This window comes from Oryx dammah, unplaced genomic scaffold (assembly GCF_014754425.2).
Source record: "Oryx dammah isolate SB20612 unplaced genomic scaffold, SCBI_Odam_1.1 HiC_scaffold_3, whole genome shotgun sequence".
NCBI lineage: Eukaryota > Metazoa > Chordata > Mammalia > Artiodactyla > Bovidae > Oryx > Oryx dammah.
In genome coordinates, this window is record NW_024070187.1 from 23,738,049 (window position 1) to 23,754,773 (window position 16,725).

The 16,725-nt window shown below is 38.3% G+C and overlaps 1 protein-coding gene across 1 annotated transcript in view; it reads left to right on the forward strand.

Annotated features, from left to right (window-relative positions):
* The first annotated feature begins 4,588 nt into the window (after window positions 1–4,588).
* Window positions 4,589–16,725, forward strand: part of EMCN (endomucin) — a 156,265-nt gene continuing 144,128 nt past the window's right edge. The window contains exons 1-3 of the mRNA XM_040238381.1: window positions 4,589–4,627; window positions 4,838–4,893; window positions 5,850–6,126. Of these exons, the coding sequence (XP_040094315.1) occupies window positions 4,589–4,627; window positions 4,838–4,893; window positions 5,850–6,126 (372 nt within the window). The remainder of the gene's footprint in view (window positions 4,628–4,837; window positions 4,894–5,849; window positions 6,127–16,725) is intronic.

The window sequence follows — 16,725 nt, forward strand, 5'->3', positions numbered from 1 at the left end:
AATAAAGAAATATTGTGAATAACTTAGGTCAATAAAACTGACAACCTGATAAAATAAATTCCTTGGGAAAAAACCCACAACTTTTCAAAACTGATAAAAAGAGAAATAATGTAAACAGCTTGATGCATCTCTTAATACTAATGAGATTAAATTTTTTGTAAAAAATTTTAACCATAAGAAATTCAGATCCAGACGGTTTCATTGATGTTTCCTACCAAACATTTATTGAAGAAATAATATCAGTACTATCCAAACTCTTCTGGAAAATATAGGAAAAAGGAACATATACAAACTTGTTTAATGATGTGTGCTTAGCTCTATTACCAAAACTTGACAAATACTCTAGAAAATATAGAGTCCATTATATCTTATGAACATAGTGACAAAAATCTTTAAGAGTAGCAAAAATAATTAGCAATATGTAAAATAAATAATTCACAATTCAGAGATGCATGTCAAAAATCAGGAAATGTAATTCACCATATGAAAGAGGATAAAGAGAAAAATACCTAAATAAGTGTAGGGAAAGCACTGAACACAGTTTAAAACATATTCATCAAAGATGAATTCAAAGGGAATTTCCTCAACCTGATATTGAGCATCTGCAAAAAATACCTATAACACATCTTATTCAATTGTAAAAGAAAAGAATGTTTTCTTATGAAGATAGAGGAAGAGCGTTTGGTCTCACCATTTCCTTTCAACGTTGTATTGGAGGTTCTAATCAATGCAAAGATAAAGAAATATTAACCATAAAGTTTAAAAGAAAGAGTTTAAACTCTCTTTAACAGGTACCAAAATTGTTTACATGCAAAATCTTAAAAATTAAAAAAACAAACTTACAGAACTCAGAAATAATTTTAATAAAGTCTGTATACAAAGTCAACTGTGTTTTTAATACTAGAAGCAATACATTGGAAGGGAAAAGTCAAAAACCCATTTACAGTAACATAAAAATGTAAACACAAGATTAAATTTAGTGAAAGTTGTTAAACCACTGCACATTGAAAAATATAAAACAATTGTGAGAAAAAGTAGAGAAATGAACTATGGTCAGGGACTGAAAAACTGTTGAAAAATACCATTTCTCTCCATTGACCTATAGATGCAACTTAATTCCTATCAACATCCCAATAGACTCTTTTGCCGAAATTTAACAATTGATTTTACGTTTACAGAAATACAAAGGATCTTGGATAAACAAAATAATTTTTAAGAAGAACTACACGGTAATAACTTCACTATCTGGCTTCAAGGCTTTTTACCAGGCCACTTTAATCATGCTAACATGAAAACAAAGTGACCAGTGGAACAGGGAGAGTTATTTGCTTTTTAGCAAAGGTGCCAGGGTAATTCAATTGGGGTAGAAAAGTCTTTTTAGCAAATTTTGCTTAAATATCTGGCTAATGCATAGAACAAACTTAAACACCTGTCTCATGGAACACATACATGCAAGTGCAATTCAGGTCAGTTATAGACTTAAATGTAAAAGTTTAAACCATTAAACTTCTTTAAAAAATAATAAAAATACTTCATGAATCTGGTGTAGGCACAGTTTCTTTCAAGATGACAGAGAAACACTACTAATAGAAACAAAATAAATTTTACTACATCAAAATTAAAACCTGCTTGACCAAACTTAGCATTAAAAGAAAGAAAAGGAAAGTCATAGACTGGGAAAAGATATTTTTAGTACATGTATCTGGCAAAGTCTTGTATCCTGAATATATAAAAATCTTCTGCAAACCAATTTGCAAAACAGCAAGCAATTCAATTTAAAAATATACTTTGTTCTAGTTTTCTATCACTGAGTAATGAGTCACCCCAAGCTTAATGACTTGAAACCAAAATTATCATTTATAATATTTTGCTCACAAATCTGTAATTTGAGCAAGACTCAGAGGGGACAGCATATAACTGCTTTACAGGGGGACAGCACAAGCGGCATGAAAACTGAGAGGAACTCAGTGCCTGGAGGTTGGAACAAATCATTTGAAGACTCACTTATTTACATATCTGGAAGTTGTTTTTGGATGGAGATTGCTATCTCATCAGAGACTGTTGTGCATAACACGCTGCACATGTCCTGCCCATGTGGCTGCTTGGCTTCCTCATAGCAGAGCAGCTGGGTTCCCAGAGTAAGCATCCTAAAAGAATGTGGAAGCTTCAGGTTATTAAGGTCTATTCAAAAAATTGGCACTGTTGAGCAAGTGGCATCTGTTGCCTATTATCTAGAGTAGAATCTTGAACAATTCTGCCTTCCACATCTTTGGATAGAAGTTGCCAAAGAAAATACAAGACAGTCACGTCATTTGGAGAAGAGACAGAGCTTGCTCCAGTAGTGGATGTCTGTCTCCCACCACCTGTGGGTTCCTCCTGGAACCCTGTGCAAGGCAGTTAGCCTGCACACATCCTTCTTGAGCTGAAGCAGATGGGAATCCTATACCCTTCCTGCAAGGGGCAGATATTGCAGTGTGGTTGACCAGGTGCTGTAAGACATGTTTAAGCAGAACAAAGGAATACGCATGGAGTCTGAAACAGGACAGATATTTTCACACAAGTTGAAAAGTGCAGCACAGGCTATGAGGAAGGAGGTGTTTGGTGAGGAGGTGTTTTGGTCCCAAGGCCCATTTTTATGTGACTAAGTAAGGGTCAAAAGACTGAAGGTGCAAGACTCTTTCCCAAATGTCACAATGTGTTTGCTGCCATATTGGTCGAACTGTCACAGAGCCTGGATTCAATGAAAGGAGCTATAGAACCTAATGAAAGAAGTGTTGGTGAATTTGGGGATGGTGTTTTAAATCTGCCAAGTCAACCCTCTAGACACAAATTACTAGTATTCCTTTCCAACTGAAATACACTCCTGCGTACACGTGTGCTAAGTTGCTTCAGTCGTGTCCGACTCTTTGTGATCCTCTGGACTGTAGCCTACCAGGCCCCTCTGTCCATGGGATTCTCCAGGCAACCCCAGGAGAAGGTTGCCATACCCTTCTTCATGGGATCTTCCTGACTCAGGGATGGAAGCCGCGTCCCTTACATCTCCTGCATTGGCGGGCAGGTTCTTTACCACTAATGCCACCTGGGAAGCCCTCGAAATACACTCATGCCCTTCAAAAAGCCCTTAAATACATATCTCATCCATTACTTCATCAGTCTCAATGTGGAAGTCCAGGATTTTGGCATCTAAACGAGATATTGGTAGAGGCAAGGTGAATTTGTCTTAACTTCTAAATGGGGTTCATTTCAATATGAAAATCTGGGAACTAAAGAAACAGTTACCCATCCTGTACTCCTATCCCCCCATTCAAACTATACTAGTGAAAGAGGCAAAGAGAAACTGAATAACTGCTATAGACACTTTCAAAAGGAGAGAAAATTGGAGACAAGCTTTAGTTCCAGTCAGTAGGAATTTGGAGACCCAGCTGAGTATAGGGTCAAATACTGCTCCCTGAAAGTGATTGTCTGTAACTCATTGTTTCATACTTTTTTTCTACTTAAAAGATTTTATGAAGCATCACCTTAGGTCTTCTTGAGTTCCTAAGAGTGGAGCTTAACATATCAACCTGGGTCAGATCTTTTACTCTGGAATTTTTTTTCTTACTTTGAGTATTTTCTGCTATCTGGAGAGGCTGGGAATGAGGAACAGTTTTATTTTCAAATCCAGAAAGTCCTGGCTTCTTTACAGTTAATAGGTCATTCTTCAACTCCTTTCTTTCTTCTTACATTTTATCACAAATAAGAATACATAAAAGTGGCCCTTTCAATATTTCACCTAGATATTTCTTTAGCTGTATGAGGTATGTATGTTCTATGAGATGATGTCTATTCTTGTAAACAAAGTTTTATTGTAACACAGTCATGCACATTTGTATATGTATTTTCTCTGTTTGCTTTCACACAACAATGGAATAGTTCAGTAGTTACGATAGAGCTCCTTGTACAGCCAGATAGCTGAAAATATTTACTTGCTGGCCCTTTAAGAAAAAGTTTACTGACCCCTGATAAACTGATCATGGCATTCATTTGGTAAATTTGGCAAATTTTCTTTTTTCTGTGTTGCCTTAATTTCCAGTATTGCCACAAATCTCACCAATAAATTATAAGGGTCCCCTTTCTTCCTGGTTCCAATATTGTCTTAACTTTCACTGACAGCCTTCTCTTAAGCTTCTGTTTGAGGTCTTTAGGATTTTATAATATCTTTTGGTTTTTTTCTCACCATTTAATCACAAAGCCATTGTCACATGTTTAATTTTTTTGTTATAAAGCAACTAAAATATATTCCAATGCTGCATAGCATTTCATTCTATAGCTTCATGGCTCCAAACAGAAACAATCATTTGTTTTCCTCATAAATCTACAATCTCAGTGGAGACAGCTTTTCTCTATCCCACTTGGTATCGAACCTGGGTCTCCTACATTGCAAGCAGTTTCTTTACCATCTGAGCCACCAGGGAAGCTAAGGCAATTCAAATGGGGCTGAATGACCTGCTTCCAATATGGCACATTCACGTGGTGCAACTTGGTGCTGTCTCTTCCTACCCATAGGGATCTCTCCACAAGGTGGGGGTGTGGGTTTTCAAACTGAACAATGGTTGAGTTTCAAGAGAGAGCATCCCCAGAAACCCAGGTAAGATACATAGCCTTTTATTATCTAACCTCTGAAGTTGAATAGCAACACTTACACCTTACTATATCAGCCAGGACAGGTGCTAAGTTTCACATGTTTTTAAGATGAAATGACATACACGCCTAGTGGCAGAATGTCAAAAATGCATTGTACGAGAAACACGTGTTATGGGAGATATTATTGTGGCTAATTTTATTATCATTATTTTAGAAAATGTATCTGCAACAGATTTCAACAGATTCGTCACAAAAGAATATAGATGAGGGGTAAGCACACACAAAAAGAGATACTCAACATCATTTGTCAACAAGAAAATACATAGTAAGCCACAAGACACCACTGAACAGTTGCAACCATTTCATGTGACTTTAAAAAGACTGGTGACACCACACTAAACACTGACAAACATGTGGAGCAATCTAAACTTTCGTATATTGTTGCTGAGGACATAATATGGTGCAACCACTTTGGAAAACTGGCAGTTTCTTAGTTAATAGAAATTCCACACCTATGTATTTACTCAAGGGAAAGAAAATATTGTCCATAAAAGACTAGTATAAAAATTTGTATAGCTGTTTTATTTATAAAAGCCAAAATACAGGATTCAACCCAACTGTCCATCAACAGGAGGATGGATGAGCTATTGTGGTATTGTGGAAGCCCCAAGGTATATTCATACAGGAATGAATAAATAAAAAAGTAGCAAGTGACTGATAGGTGCGACAATAGAACTGTTGTCAAAAGCATTAAGGCAAAGGATCTAGATACAAAAAAAGTACATAATAATTGTCAATAATGATAGTGTAATTAAGAACAAGTAAAACTAAGGCAGTAGAGATTAGAACAGTAGTTGCCTTTGGGGATGGAAATTAATTTGGGGTGATGAATACAATCTCTATTTTGGTCAGAGTGGTAATCGCCTGGGTGTATACATTTGTCAAAAGTTACCACGGATTTTTTTGCATATAAATGCCTCATTAAAATAGCTTTAAAACTCATTGAATTGTACACATGATTTGTGCATTTTCCTTTTGTGTTAAAGTAAAAAAACATTTTGAAGAAACTTTGAGATAAATCTGTGAGATTTTTTTTAAGAAAAAGTATGTTTAGGTATCCTCCTGATCACCTCTGCCTCATCTTTTTATGGTTGTCCCTGAGTTATTCTTGGTAGTTTTATATAACTTGAACTTTCTTTTGAGTTCCCAGTCTCTCTGTAATTCAGGACTCCGAACTCTCAGATTTCAACAACTGTATCCCTTGACGTTGAAATCCCAGCTCTCACTAGTGTAGCACTTTTCAAACTTTATTGTGCCCAGGAATCTTGTCAAACGACAGGTTCTGACTCAGGAGGTCTAAAGTGGAATTGGCAAGTCTATACTTTTAACAAGTTTTCAGATGATATTTCAGCTGCTTATCTGGGGGCTGCCCTTGGAGCAGCAAAGCTCGCGTGCACACTTGTGGCTTTACTCTCTGGCTCGCAGCGCCCTGAGCTGTCTCAGGCAAGAACCTTCCTCAGTTTCTAGCACCATAAATACAAATTATGACACTACCCGCCAGACCACTTCCTATGCCAGGCCAGCCCCAGGTCCAATTACAAGGGCATTTTTAACCACTATCAACATGGAAAGTGTGTACGTATCTCGTTTATCCAGGGATCAACTTTTCCACTTCTGTTAATTTTCCAAATAACTGAAATTTACTCTAATCTACATTCAGTTTTATTTTTATGCATCTAACTCTTTGTAAGACTCATTGCACTTCCCAAAGTCATATTCAGAGAATACTAAAAATGATTGAATCTTTTGTTAGTAACTCAGAGTCATTACAAGTTTGAAATGAGGTGATACCATCTGGAGCTACTGAGATCTGTTTATCCCTCTTAAAGAGGTCCTAGACTGCCATTCTTTCTGGGCTTTGGTGCACTTTTGGAAATAGTTTTTGTTTTCCTAATTCCCTGACAGACTCTCAGCTGTTAGTTCTTATTATTAGACTTCAGCTTGCCTGACTCTAGTAAGCATCTTTCTCTCTTCTAATTGCTGTTTTGATTGAATTATAAAAATTAAAATAAATTATCAAGCAATAGTATTATTCATTTGTTTAAAACAAAAGTAAAAAGACTTGATGAGAACATAAAGCTTCCTTCTGTTAGAAGTCACTGGAGATTTAGTGTCTAACTTTCACTAATTTGGTAACTTCTTTAGAGGCTAATTTTGCCTTCTTTTTGTTATGGGCTCTGTTCTACAAAGATGTTTATTTGTATTTAGTTTGTAGACAACTTGGAATAGAATCAGCTGTGGCACTTACCTAAAATTTAGACTCTAGGGTCCAACCTTAGAGATGCTTACACATTAGATCCGGAGGTGGACCCAGGAATCTGCGTTTAGTAGACACCTTGGAGGCTTCCTGTGGCAAGCAAAATTTGAAAAACCACTCTTCCTGTATAAGTGCCACCAATCAGCTGAAGATCATGGTACCTTCTTTAAATTCTCTTTACAGTGTCTCCTTTATCTCCCGTCTTCTTGATTGTAGCTGAGACTAAAGGCTGCATTAGAAGACTTGTTTGTCACAATTAGGAAGTTTCTTATCACTTAATGACTCAATCTTCTCCATTTCTTCGGAGTGGAAAATCAGATGGGAATGGACTGACTTGCGTATCAGTCCTCTACACCTGGTCTGTGACCCTTCAAAATTAAACGCTGACTGGGAGAACATCTCAGCTGCAAATTCACAGATCTGCCAACAAATACAAGATTTTCCCAGATGAAAAAATCAGATGTACAACTTAAAGCTTGAACTGAAGCTCACCATGTGGATGTGGAAACAATTTCCTTCATTCAAAATATTTATCAGATACCTAACAATTACTAACTCTTGTCCAGTTTTTAAGAAGTCTTCTAAAAGTGACTCATCTTTCATTCTTGTCTGTCTAAAGTTTCATAAGACATCAAAAGAAATCTAAGATGTTGTCTAAAGTACAAAACAGGCAAGAAAAGACATCTCTGAGACAAATTCTGGTGGAAGAAAAGCGCTCTCCCTCTCTGTCTCTCTGTGCCTATCATCCAGAAATTGACAGCTGTAGAAGGAAATGGCATGCTCACGGTCCCTACCCCCAACTTGGTTCCTGTATTCACGTGTGCGTGCTCAGTGTGTTCAACTCTTTTCGACCCCATGGACTGCAGCCGCCAAGGTCCTCTGTCCATGGGACTTCTCAGGCAAGAATACTGGAGTGGGTTGCCATTTCCTCCTTAAGGGGATCTTCCCGACCCAAGGATCAAACCAGAGTCTCCTGCATCTCCTGCTTTGCAGGTGAATTCTTTACCACTGAGCCACCTGGGAAGCGTCCTTAGTACATTTTAATAAGCATCTGACTTCCACTCTCTGTAAAAATTCACTTATTCCACAAATATTAATTGAACTTCTGTGAGCCAGGAACTGTGTTAGCTACTAGCACAGGATACAGGAACAAATAAGCAGATTAAAAATTCTGCCTTTTTTGCCTTTTTTTACATTTACATTGTAGTGGGAAAAGTAGACAATAGAGTCAAGACAAAAATTAAGTGTATAATATGATATGCTGCTGCTGCTGCTGCTAAGTTGCTTCAGTCATGTCCGACTCTGTGCGACCCCATAGACGGCAGTCCACGAGGCTCCCCCGTCCCTGGGATTCTCCAGGCAAGAACACTGGAGTGGGTTGCCATTTCCTTCTCCAATGCATGAAAGGAAAAGTGAAAGTGAAGTCGTTCATTCATGTCCGACTCTTCGCAACCGCATGGACTGCAGCCTACCAGGCTCCTCCGTCCATGGGATTTTCCAGGCAAGAGTACTGGAGTGGGGTGCCATTGCCTTCTCTGATAATATGATATAATATAATTGTAAGTGCTAAGGAGAAAATAATAAAGAAGTGGAGATAAGAAATGTTGGCAGGATAGGTGATATCTTAGTGTGACCGGGAAAGGCGAGGCAAGTTTCAAGCAAATCCTGAAAGACATAAAAGAACTACCCACTTGAATGTCCAGAGAAAGAGAATCCTAGGTAGAGGAAGTAGTGAGTGCAAAGATCCTGCACTGAGACCATGGCTGTCCTTTCATGGAGGTCAGGAGCTGAGCGAACAAGGGAGAGAGGAGTAGGAGGAGATCTCACACTGGGAGACTGGGAGGGGCAGATGTAAGTGATGTGGGGGACAACGGGTCTTCATTGTTACCGGGTTCTTCATCTGAACCAGACAAGGCATTAGTGGGTTTGAGCAGAGTGATATGATCTGAACTGAGTTTAACAGGATCACCTGGCTGCCACATTGAGAATACATTGGTGAGAGATGAAGGTAGAAGCAGTATGAATGGATTAGAGGTTCTTGCAAGAACCTAGGCTAGAGATGAAATTATTTCTAATTTTGTATACTGTTATCAAATTCCTAACATAGCCATTTCCTGCTCATTCTTAGTGCTAATGCAGTCCACTGGTAGATGTAGAACAAACTGATGGGAACTCCCTTGACTTTCCATCATGAACACCTTCATGTCTGCAATTGTGGTGAACCTCTCTTCTAATCACAATGAAGGAAATTATCTTCTAATAAAAGAGAAGTAGTAAAACATACTGAGTGACTACTGGCTCTGGAAATAGACGCTTGTAATATCGTTCTGTCTCCTCCACTTAAATTCTCTGTGACTTGGAAAAATTCCCTGTAGTTCCGTCCCTCAGTTTCTTCATCTGCAATCTGAGGACAGTGGTGAAAATTGCTTCAACAGATGGTGTGAGAACTAGAAAAAATTATGATAGTAGATTGCTATCCTTGAGAAGGGAGCCTGGCACATACTTAAAGCTCCATGAAATTCAGTTTAAGCTTCCATGTGTGCTCTGGAGCACCTGTTGCCTCTGTTCTTGAAAACCACACTCCAATGATGAGTCTCTTTCTCCTGCATTTTCAGCATTTTCTTTCTGACAAAATCCTTTTCTTCAGTGATTAAATATGCTCATATCTCCCCTATCTTAAAAGAAAGGCCCACTGGACCCTTTTATTAGTGCAAGTTTAATATTAACCAGGAAGCCTGTTGGTCTCCTCCAGTGGTTCAGTGGTTAAGAATCCACCTGCAATTCCAGAGACCCAGGTTCGATTGCTGGATTGAGAAGATCCCCTGAAGGAGGGCGTGGCAACCCATTCTAGTATTTTTGCCTAGAGAATCCCATGGACAGAGGAGTCTGGTGGGTTACAGTCCATGGGGTTGCAAAGAGTCTGAGGCTACTGAAATGACTGAGCAAGCAAACAGGCGGGAAGCCTGTTACAAAAACTGAAGTCTGGATGCCATATTTGAAAAGAAGAGTGAGGCAGGGAAGGCATGAAGCAACATAAAATTAGTATTCTCAAACAGCTTCACTATTAGCTCTTTCATCTGCAGAAGGTTATTCATCAGACATGACTATTTGACTCGTGTGCTTTCTCTGGAAAGGCTACAAGAAGAAAATGTGTCCCTAGTAGTCCCGAGGAGGAAGGAAAGTGAGGGAATAGATTTGCCTGAAGGCTGTCTGGCTCTTGTTCCCCACTGTGCAGTGCCTGGTCTTTGAGGAATGAATTCCTCTTCTCTCCCTGTGGTCCAATGCTCTGGGATGCCAGAATCCTTACTGAAATCTGCTAGTGCAGCCGTGACTGTGATTCGTGCAAGTTCAGAAGTGACAGGAGAAGCCAGAAAATCCTCTGGTGTAACTGCTCAGCTTGGCTGTTTAAAGTGGCTGAGAGAGAGGGCCTGGTGCTCTTAGGGCAAGTGACTGCTCAGGCCCAGACAAGGAACGTGTGTTGGTCAGAGTTGGTCAGCTTCCACTGAGGTCGAACATCTGAGAGGCAAGCTGTTTCAAAGGAATATGTCATAAAGTATTTACGGCTGATACAGCCTCATAGCAGCATCTTCTGCTCCTTCAGTTCTTTACAAATGTCTTAGAAAAAATTGTCTAAATACTCTGGTTACATCCTATTAACTCTGAAATCAATCTTCACCCTATATTCAACTGGCTCCCATAATAACCATCAATGACTTCTGTGATCCTAAATCCAAGTAACATTTTTCAGTCCCTATCTTATTTGACTTTTTAGCATCTTTGTCTGCAAATTGATAATTTTCCTCTCTAGTCATTCTCTGCCCTTGGCCTCCAAGGACCTCATTTAGACCCCCTCCTATCCTTCTGCTTGCTACTTTCCTTCTCATCCTCCGTGACTCTTTTAAGTGGTTGAGTTCCTCGGGTGGCATTCCAGCTTATCTTCTCTCCTCTCTCTACATGCTCTGTCCATGGCTGTAATTACCACATATAAACCAGAGCTGCTTTCTATGCATCTGTGTCTTTGACCCACTCCTCTCTTCTAGCCCCAGACTAACTACTGATGTTTATTTTTATTTGGTGTTTTTATAGACACCTCAAACTAAACCTTAATCCATACTCAAAATTTAATATTCAGCGTGCTCAAACTTTAATCCACGCTCAGCCCCACAAAGCCTCTTTTGGTTCATTGTTTTTAGTAAACAACTCGATCACCCATTTGATAATTCAGACCAGAAATCTGGGAATCATCCTGTCTCCCACTCTCCCTGTGTACAAATAATCACCAAATCTTGCAAATTTTACTTTCAAGATCTTTCCTAAATTCATCTAGTTCTGCCCATTTCTGCCCTAGGTCAAGTCATTTTTGCTGTGTGAAAACAATGACCTTATTGTTTGTTTTCTGTCATAGGCCTCTCCAATCTATTTGCCACACTGCTGCAGTATAAGTGAGTTTTTCAAAACTGTTTCCTAGGACCTACAGCCACCTCCCAGCAATAGCTTCCATTTCCTTTCTTCTTCCCAGCTGAGCAGAAAAATCTCTCATATGTACTTGCAATCTTCATTTCCTGTTTCCTATCTCCTTATCACAATTGTCCCACTCCAAAAGAGTTTCCACCTCCCAGTAATTCCCTTTCTCTTCTACAATTCTTCCCAGTTAAACTAAAAAATATGCTCTTATAATTGCAGTCTACATTTTCTTAGGATAGTCCCCAATCTTCTGCTCATGCATTAAACCATTCTAAGATGACTTCCATCCACATTACCTGTTGAAATGTTGCTAAATCCATGGGGCATTGTAAAGGCCTCATCTTACTTAGCCTTGTTGCAGCATTCCAAGGTGGGTCTTCTCCACTTTTCTTGAGACACTCTTCTTTTTTCTCTGTCAAGAAGTTTTAAACTTATTTTTCGGAAGTTCCTTTTCTCTTTGTAGACTCCTTATTCTTCACCCAACAATTAAATGTTAGAATTACTGTAAGCCCTTTCTTCCTTTTCAGTTTTATCCATTGCATTTACTTAAAATAACAATATGTACATAACATACACATAAATTTACATCATCTCTAGCTCATATTTTTTCCTCTTATCTTCAGATAGATATATGCATGTGTTACTTATATCTCTTCTTGAAAACTCCAGAAAACCTAAAACTCAGCATCTTAAAAATCAAACTACAAAATCCCTCCTAAAACCCTGTGTATTTTTATTGTTCTTTGTCACTACGAATGGCACCACTAGTCTTTGAATTCTGCAAGTCAGAACCTTAGAGAAACGTTTTACTATCCTCAATTGTTAATTCAATCCTTCATTGGGCCATCTCATTATGACCTTCTACATATCCCCTTGAATAATGTTTTCTTTCACACAGCATCAGCAACTCACTGATGCTCAATAATTTCCTGAAAACTTTTGACCCGTATGATAAAGTTCAATATCCTTATCACGGCAGACTTCGGCATGCCCATCTTTCTAATCTCATATTGTATTACGTCCCTCTTGCTCATTTCTCTAGCCACAATGACCTCTTTTCCTCTGCCTTGAATACAATAAGATATTTTGGTTACTGGGCCTTCACAGTTTCCCAATAAAGTCTATCTTTGCTTATCTAAGATTGACTCATCTTCTAGGTCTTGAGTTAATGTCTAGTCCTCAGAGAATTCCAAATTACTAGAATAGAATTTCTTTCTTATATATTTTCTTCTTTTTTTTTTCTTTCTTTTATATTTTCATTAAATAATTTACATTTCTTTTGGTAACTCTAATTACAATTTTAATTAAATGATAATTGTAATAATTAAATATTTATAATTATGTTTCTGTATTTTTTTTTTGTTCTTAATTAAATAAGTTCTATGGACTAAATCACACCCCTCTCAAATTCATTTGTTGAAGCTGTAAGCCCCAGGATAATGGTATTTGGAGATAGGGCCCTTGGGAAATAATTAGGTTTAGATGAGGTCATGGTTAGATAGCATCACTGACTCAATGGACATGAATTTGAGCAGACTCAGGACGATAGTAGAGAACAGAGGAACCTGGCATGCTACAGTCCATGGGGTCACAAAGAGTTGAACACAACTTAGCAACTGAACAACAGCAAGGCCATTAGATTCACACCTTGAGAAGAGACACCAGAGAGCTGGCTCTTTCTCTCCTATCATGTGAGGATGTAGTGAGAAGGAGGACCTCCACAAGCCAGGAAGAGGGTTCCCACCAGGAACTGAGTCAGCAGTATCTTCATTCAGTCGCAAAAATTTCCAACCTCTACAACTGTGAGCAATAAATTTCTATTGTTCAGGCCACCAGTCTGTGGTATTTTTTATGGCTGTTTAATCAAACTAATACAATAAATAAATTCATATTATTAATCAAATAATTTGCAAATAAGATATGCTTTCCCATCATAGATACCATGAGAGCAGGGACTAATCTGTCCTGTTTATTGTTTTATATCTGGCCCCTACACCAGTGATGGGCTCATAATAGGTATTCAATAGATATTTGCTGAACAAATGATTTAATCTTTTACAAACTGTTGCATTTTATTTGTTTGACTCTAGTTACTCTGAGACTTCCAAATTGTTCACAAGTCTTGACCTCCAACCTGTTTTTAAGTCATGGGTTCATTTTGTGCTGTTGAACCTTAATTTTTTTGTGTTTTAAACCTACCATCTCTTGCTGGAGTTCTGGATACAGAATAGGAGTGTAACCAGAAAAACACTGGACCAAGAGCAGGGAGGCTGGTTCAGGGCCTGACACTCACCTAGTCAGTTTCTGAGACTTTGTCATTCAGTTGCTCCGTCATGTATGACTCCCTGTGACCCCATGGAATGCAGCATGCCAGACGTCCTTGTCCTTCACCGTCTCCTGGAGTGTGCTCAAACTCATACCCATTGAGTCAGTGATGCCATCCAACCATCTCATCCTCTGTCATGACCTGCTCCTCTTGCCCTCAATTTACCCCAACATCAGGGTCTTTTCCAATGAGTTGGTTCTTTGTATCAGGTGGCCGAAGTATTGGAGCTTCAGCTTCAGCATCAGTCCTTCCAATGAATATTCAGGGTTGATCTCCTTTAGGATTGATTGGTTTGATCCCCTCACTGTCCAAGGGACTCTCAAGAGTCTTCTCCAACATCACAATTCAAAAGCATCAATTCTTTGGTGCTCAGCTTTCTTTTTAGTCCAACTCTCACATCCATACATGACCACTGAAAAAACCATAGCTTCGACTATATGGACATTTGTTAGCAAAGTGATGTCTCTGCTTTTTAATATGCTGTCTAGTTTTGTCATTGACTTTAGTAGAGTGTTATACTAAATGAAGACTTCTCAAGTTTATTAGCATAAACTCATCCAACTGCATGCTTTTCTTTTACTTCAAAGACTGTGAACAAAAAAGAAAAATAATAATAAAATCCAGTTATTAGGTTTATAGATTTAGTTATATGATCTATTCATCTGATCAAGGAGTATCTTATTTGTGGTTTTCCCAGAGAGAACAGAGCCCTTCTTCTGCATGATCTTGAGTTATGTTCCTAGTTAGCACCTACAGCATAAGTAACCAAGGACAACTGGTTAGACATATAAGAGAAGTTTAAAGATTTCTCTCAGAAACCCAGAGCAGGTAAACATTGTTTAGAGACACAGAGGCTTGAGAAGAGTTATCTTTCCAAGTAGACTTGGAATCAATAGAAGTATCATTCAGCCTTTTGTGGAAACAAGAAAACAAACTTACTGTAGAATTCTTTCACTAAGGCTTAGTGATTGTCTATGCAAATTACAGTGCTGAATGTGGAAAATGTCTGTTCTGCTCTCTGAAGTAGGAAAAGCCTAGGCAGCCTGTGTGTCTGTGTGTGTGTGTGTGTGTGTGTGTGTGTGTGTGTGTGTTAGAGAGTGAAATTGAAAACAGAACTGGTAGAGTTTCATGCTACATTGTAGAGATTTAAAGACATTTTCCCAGGACCATATTATGTTTTATTTGAATATTTTAGACATTTTAACATTCTCCATTTAGCTCCCCCATGGAGGACAAGAAAAAGATTTTTATGTGGGCTGAAGCTTATAAGAAGTGATGATCATTATTAAGGAAAGGATATAAGGTATGAAGGCAATTATTCATTTAGAATGAGAGAGAAAAAACACAACAGATGATATATTTTAAAAGCGAAAAAGCATTAAAAATGTCACAAAAAACACACTCTGTAGTGTGTGTTTTCTATATATTTTGGCTTTGTAATATTTGATTACTTCTTAATATGATGAAAAATTTTGTAAAACCATTTATACAGGGAGAAGAGAAAGATAATCAGTCTTTCTCCATCTGGGTTGAACAAAATTTGTTCTAGGTTAATTCCCAGGTGACACTAGTGGTAAAGAATCCATCTGCCAGTGCAGGAGACTCACGAGACATTGGTTCAATCCCTGGGTCAGGAAGATCCTGTGGAGTAGGAAATTGGAAACCCAATCCAGTATTCTTGCCTGGAGAATTCAATAGAGAGAGGAACCTGGTGGGTTACAGTCCATGGGGTCACAAAGAGTCAGACACAACTAAGCATGCACACACATACTATATACCTGTGACTGCACACACATATATGCTTGATGCTTGTAATACTAATCCAAGAAATACTGGCAACTTGATAAATTCTATTTCTCATTATTTCTATCAGAACAGGAAAAATTATTTGAATATATGGCATTTATTATCTTCCTGACAGAAGGGAACAAAAGGAACCACATTTTCAGCACATGATTTGATGCATTTCATGATTAGAATTATTCACAAATTACTATTTGACTTTATACATCTCAGGTATTGTTTTGCTTCCACAGTCCACAAAATTCCAGTACCAAGAGCTATCAAATGCATTCATATCATAGTCAGACATAGGCCTATTCATGCACAACAGAAGGCCAATCAACGGAGTGACCAGTGAAGACATTTCTGAAAGACAGTAGTACATTGAAGCAGCTAGCCATAACTTAATAATACATAAAAGTGACTGCAAACCACACAAAATACATACCACCAACTCCTAACTAAATTCTTAACTCAATTTTCTCCTGAGCCATGTCCTCATAATATATATTCCAATGCTACCCAGCAGAAGAAAGAGGGAGACAAGAGAAAGTAAGGCCATAATCCTAACTGATTGCAGTTAAAGCTTCTTCCTTTTATAAATTTTACAGCAAAAGATCACTACATGCAAGCATTGCTGGGTCCCACCCAGATGACCTTGAAATTAGTATATACAAGTGAAAATCTGTGAAGCATAAATTTCATTAGCTTTGTGGTTAATCTGCTTCTGCCCCCAGATCTGTCTCTGGTGGAAGTTTCATCCATCATTCTATGGTGTTTCATGCAGAATGAAGACTGTGGAAAGACAGCAGGTGGAGAGGAAGTCTGACTTCTTGCAGAGTAGAGGTGCCACATGGCCTTTTAAGGTGCCATTAGTCCTGAGGCTTACATTTTCTCTTCTAGAGCTTTGTCTCCTGGAATGTCATGGGACCAGTATGTTTAGTACAGCAAATGCTTCCATTTTTCATTATTTTCACCATGAAGAATATCAACAGAAAGAATAGGCAGTGCTCTTCCACTAATACCCAGACAGGCTCTCATAGAGGCATGATATCGTTGGGCCACTGTGGATCAGCATCTAGTCACAATAGATCAGCATTCAGTTTTGTAGACCCAGAAACTCAAATTTGCCAGATCTAAAGAATTAAAACAAGCTGGTTTCATTAAAGAAGCTGGTTGGAGTAAAAACATAAATGCTAATTTACTAATTTAA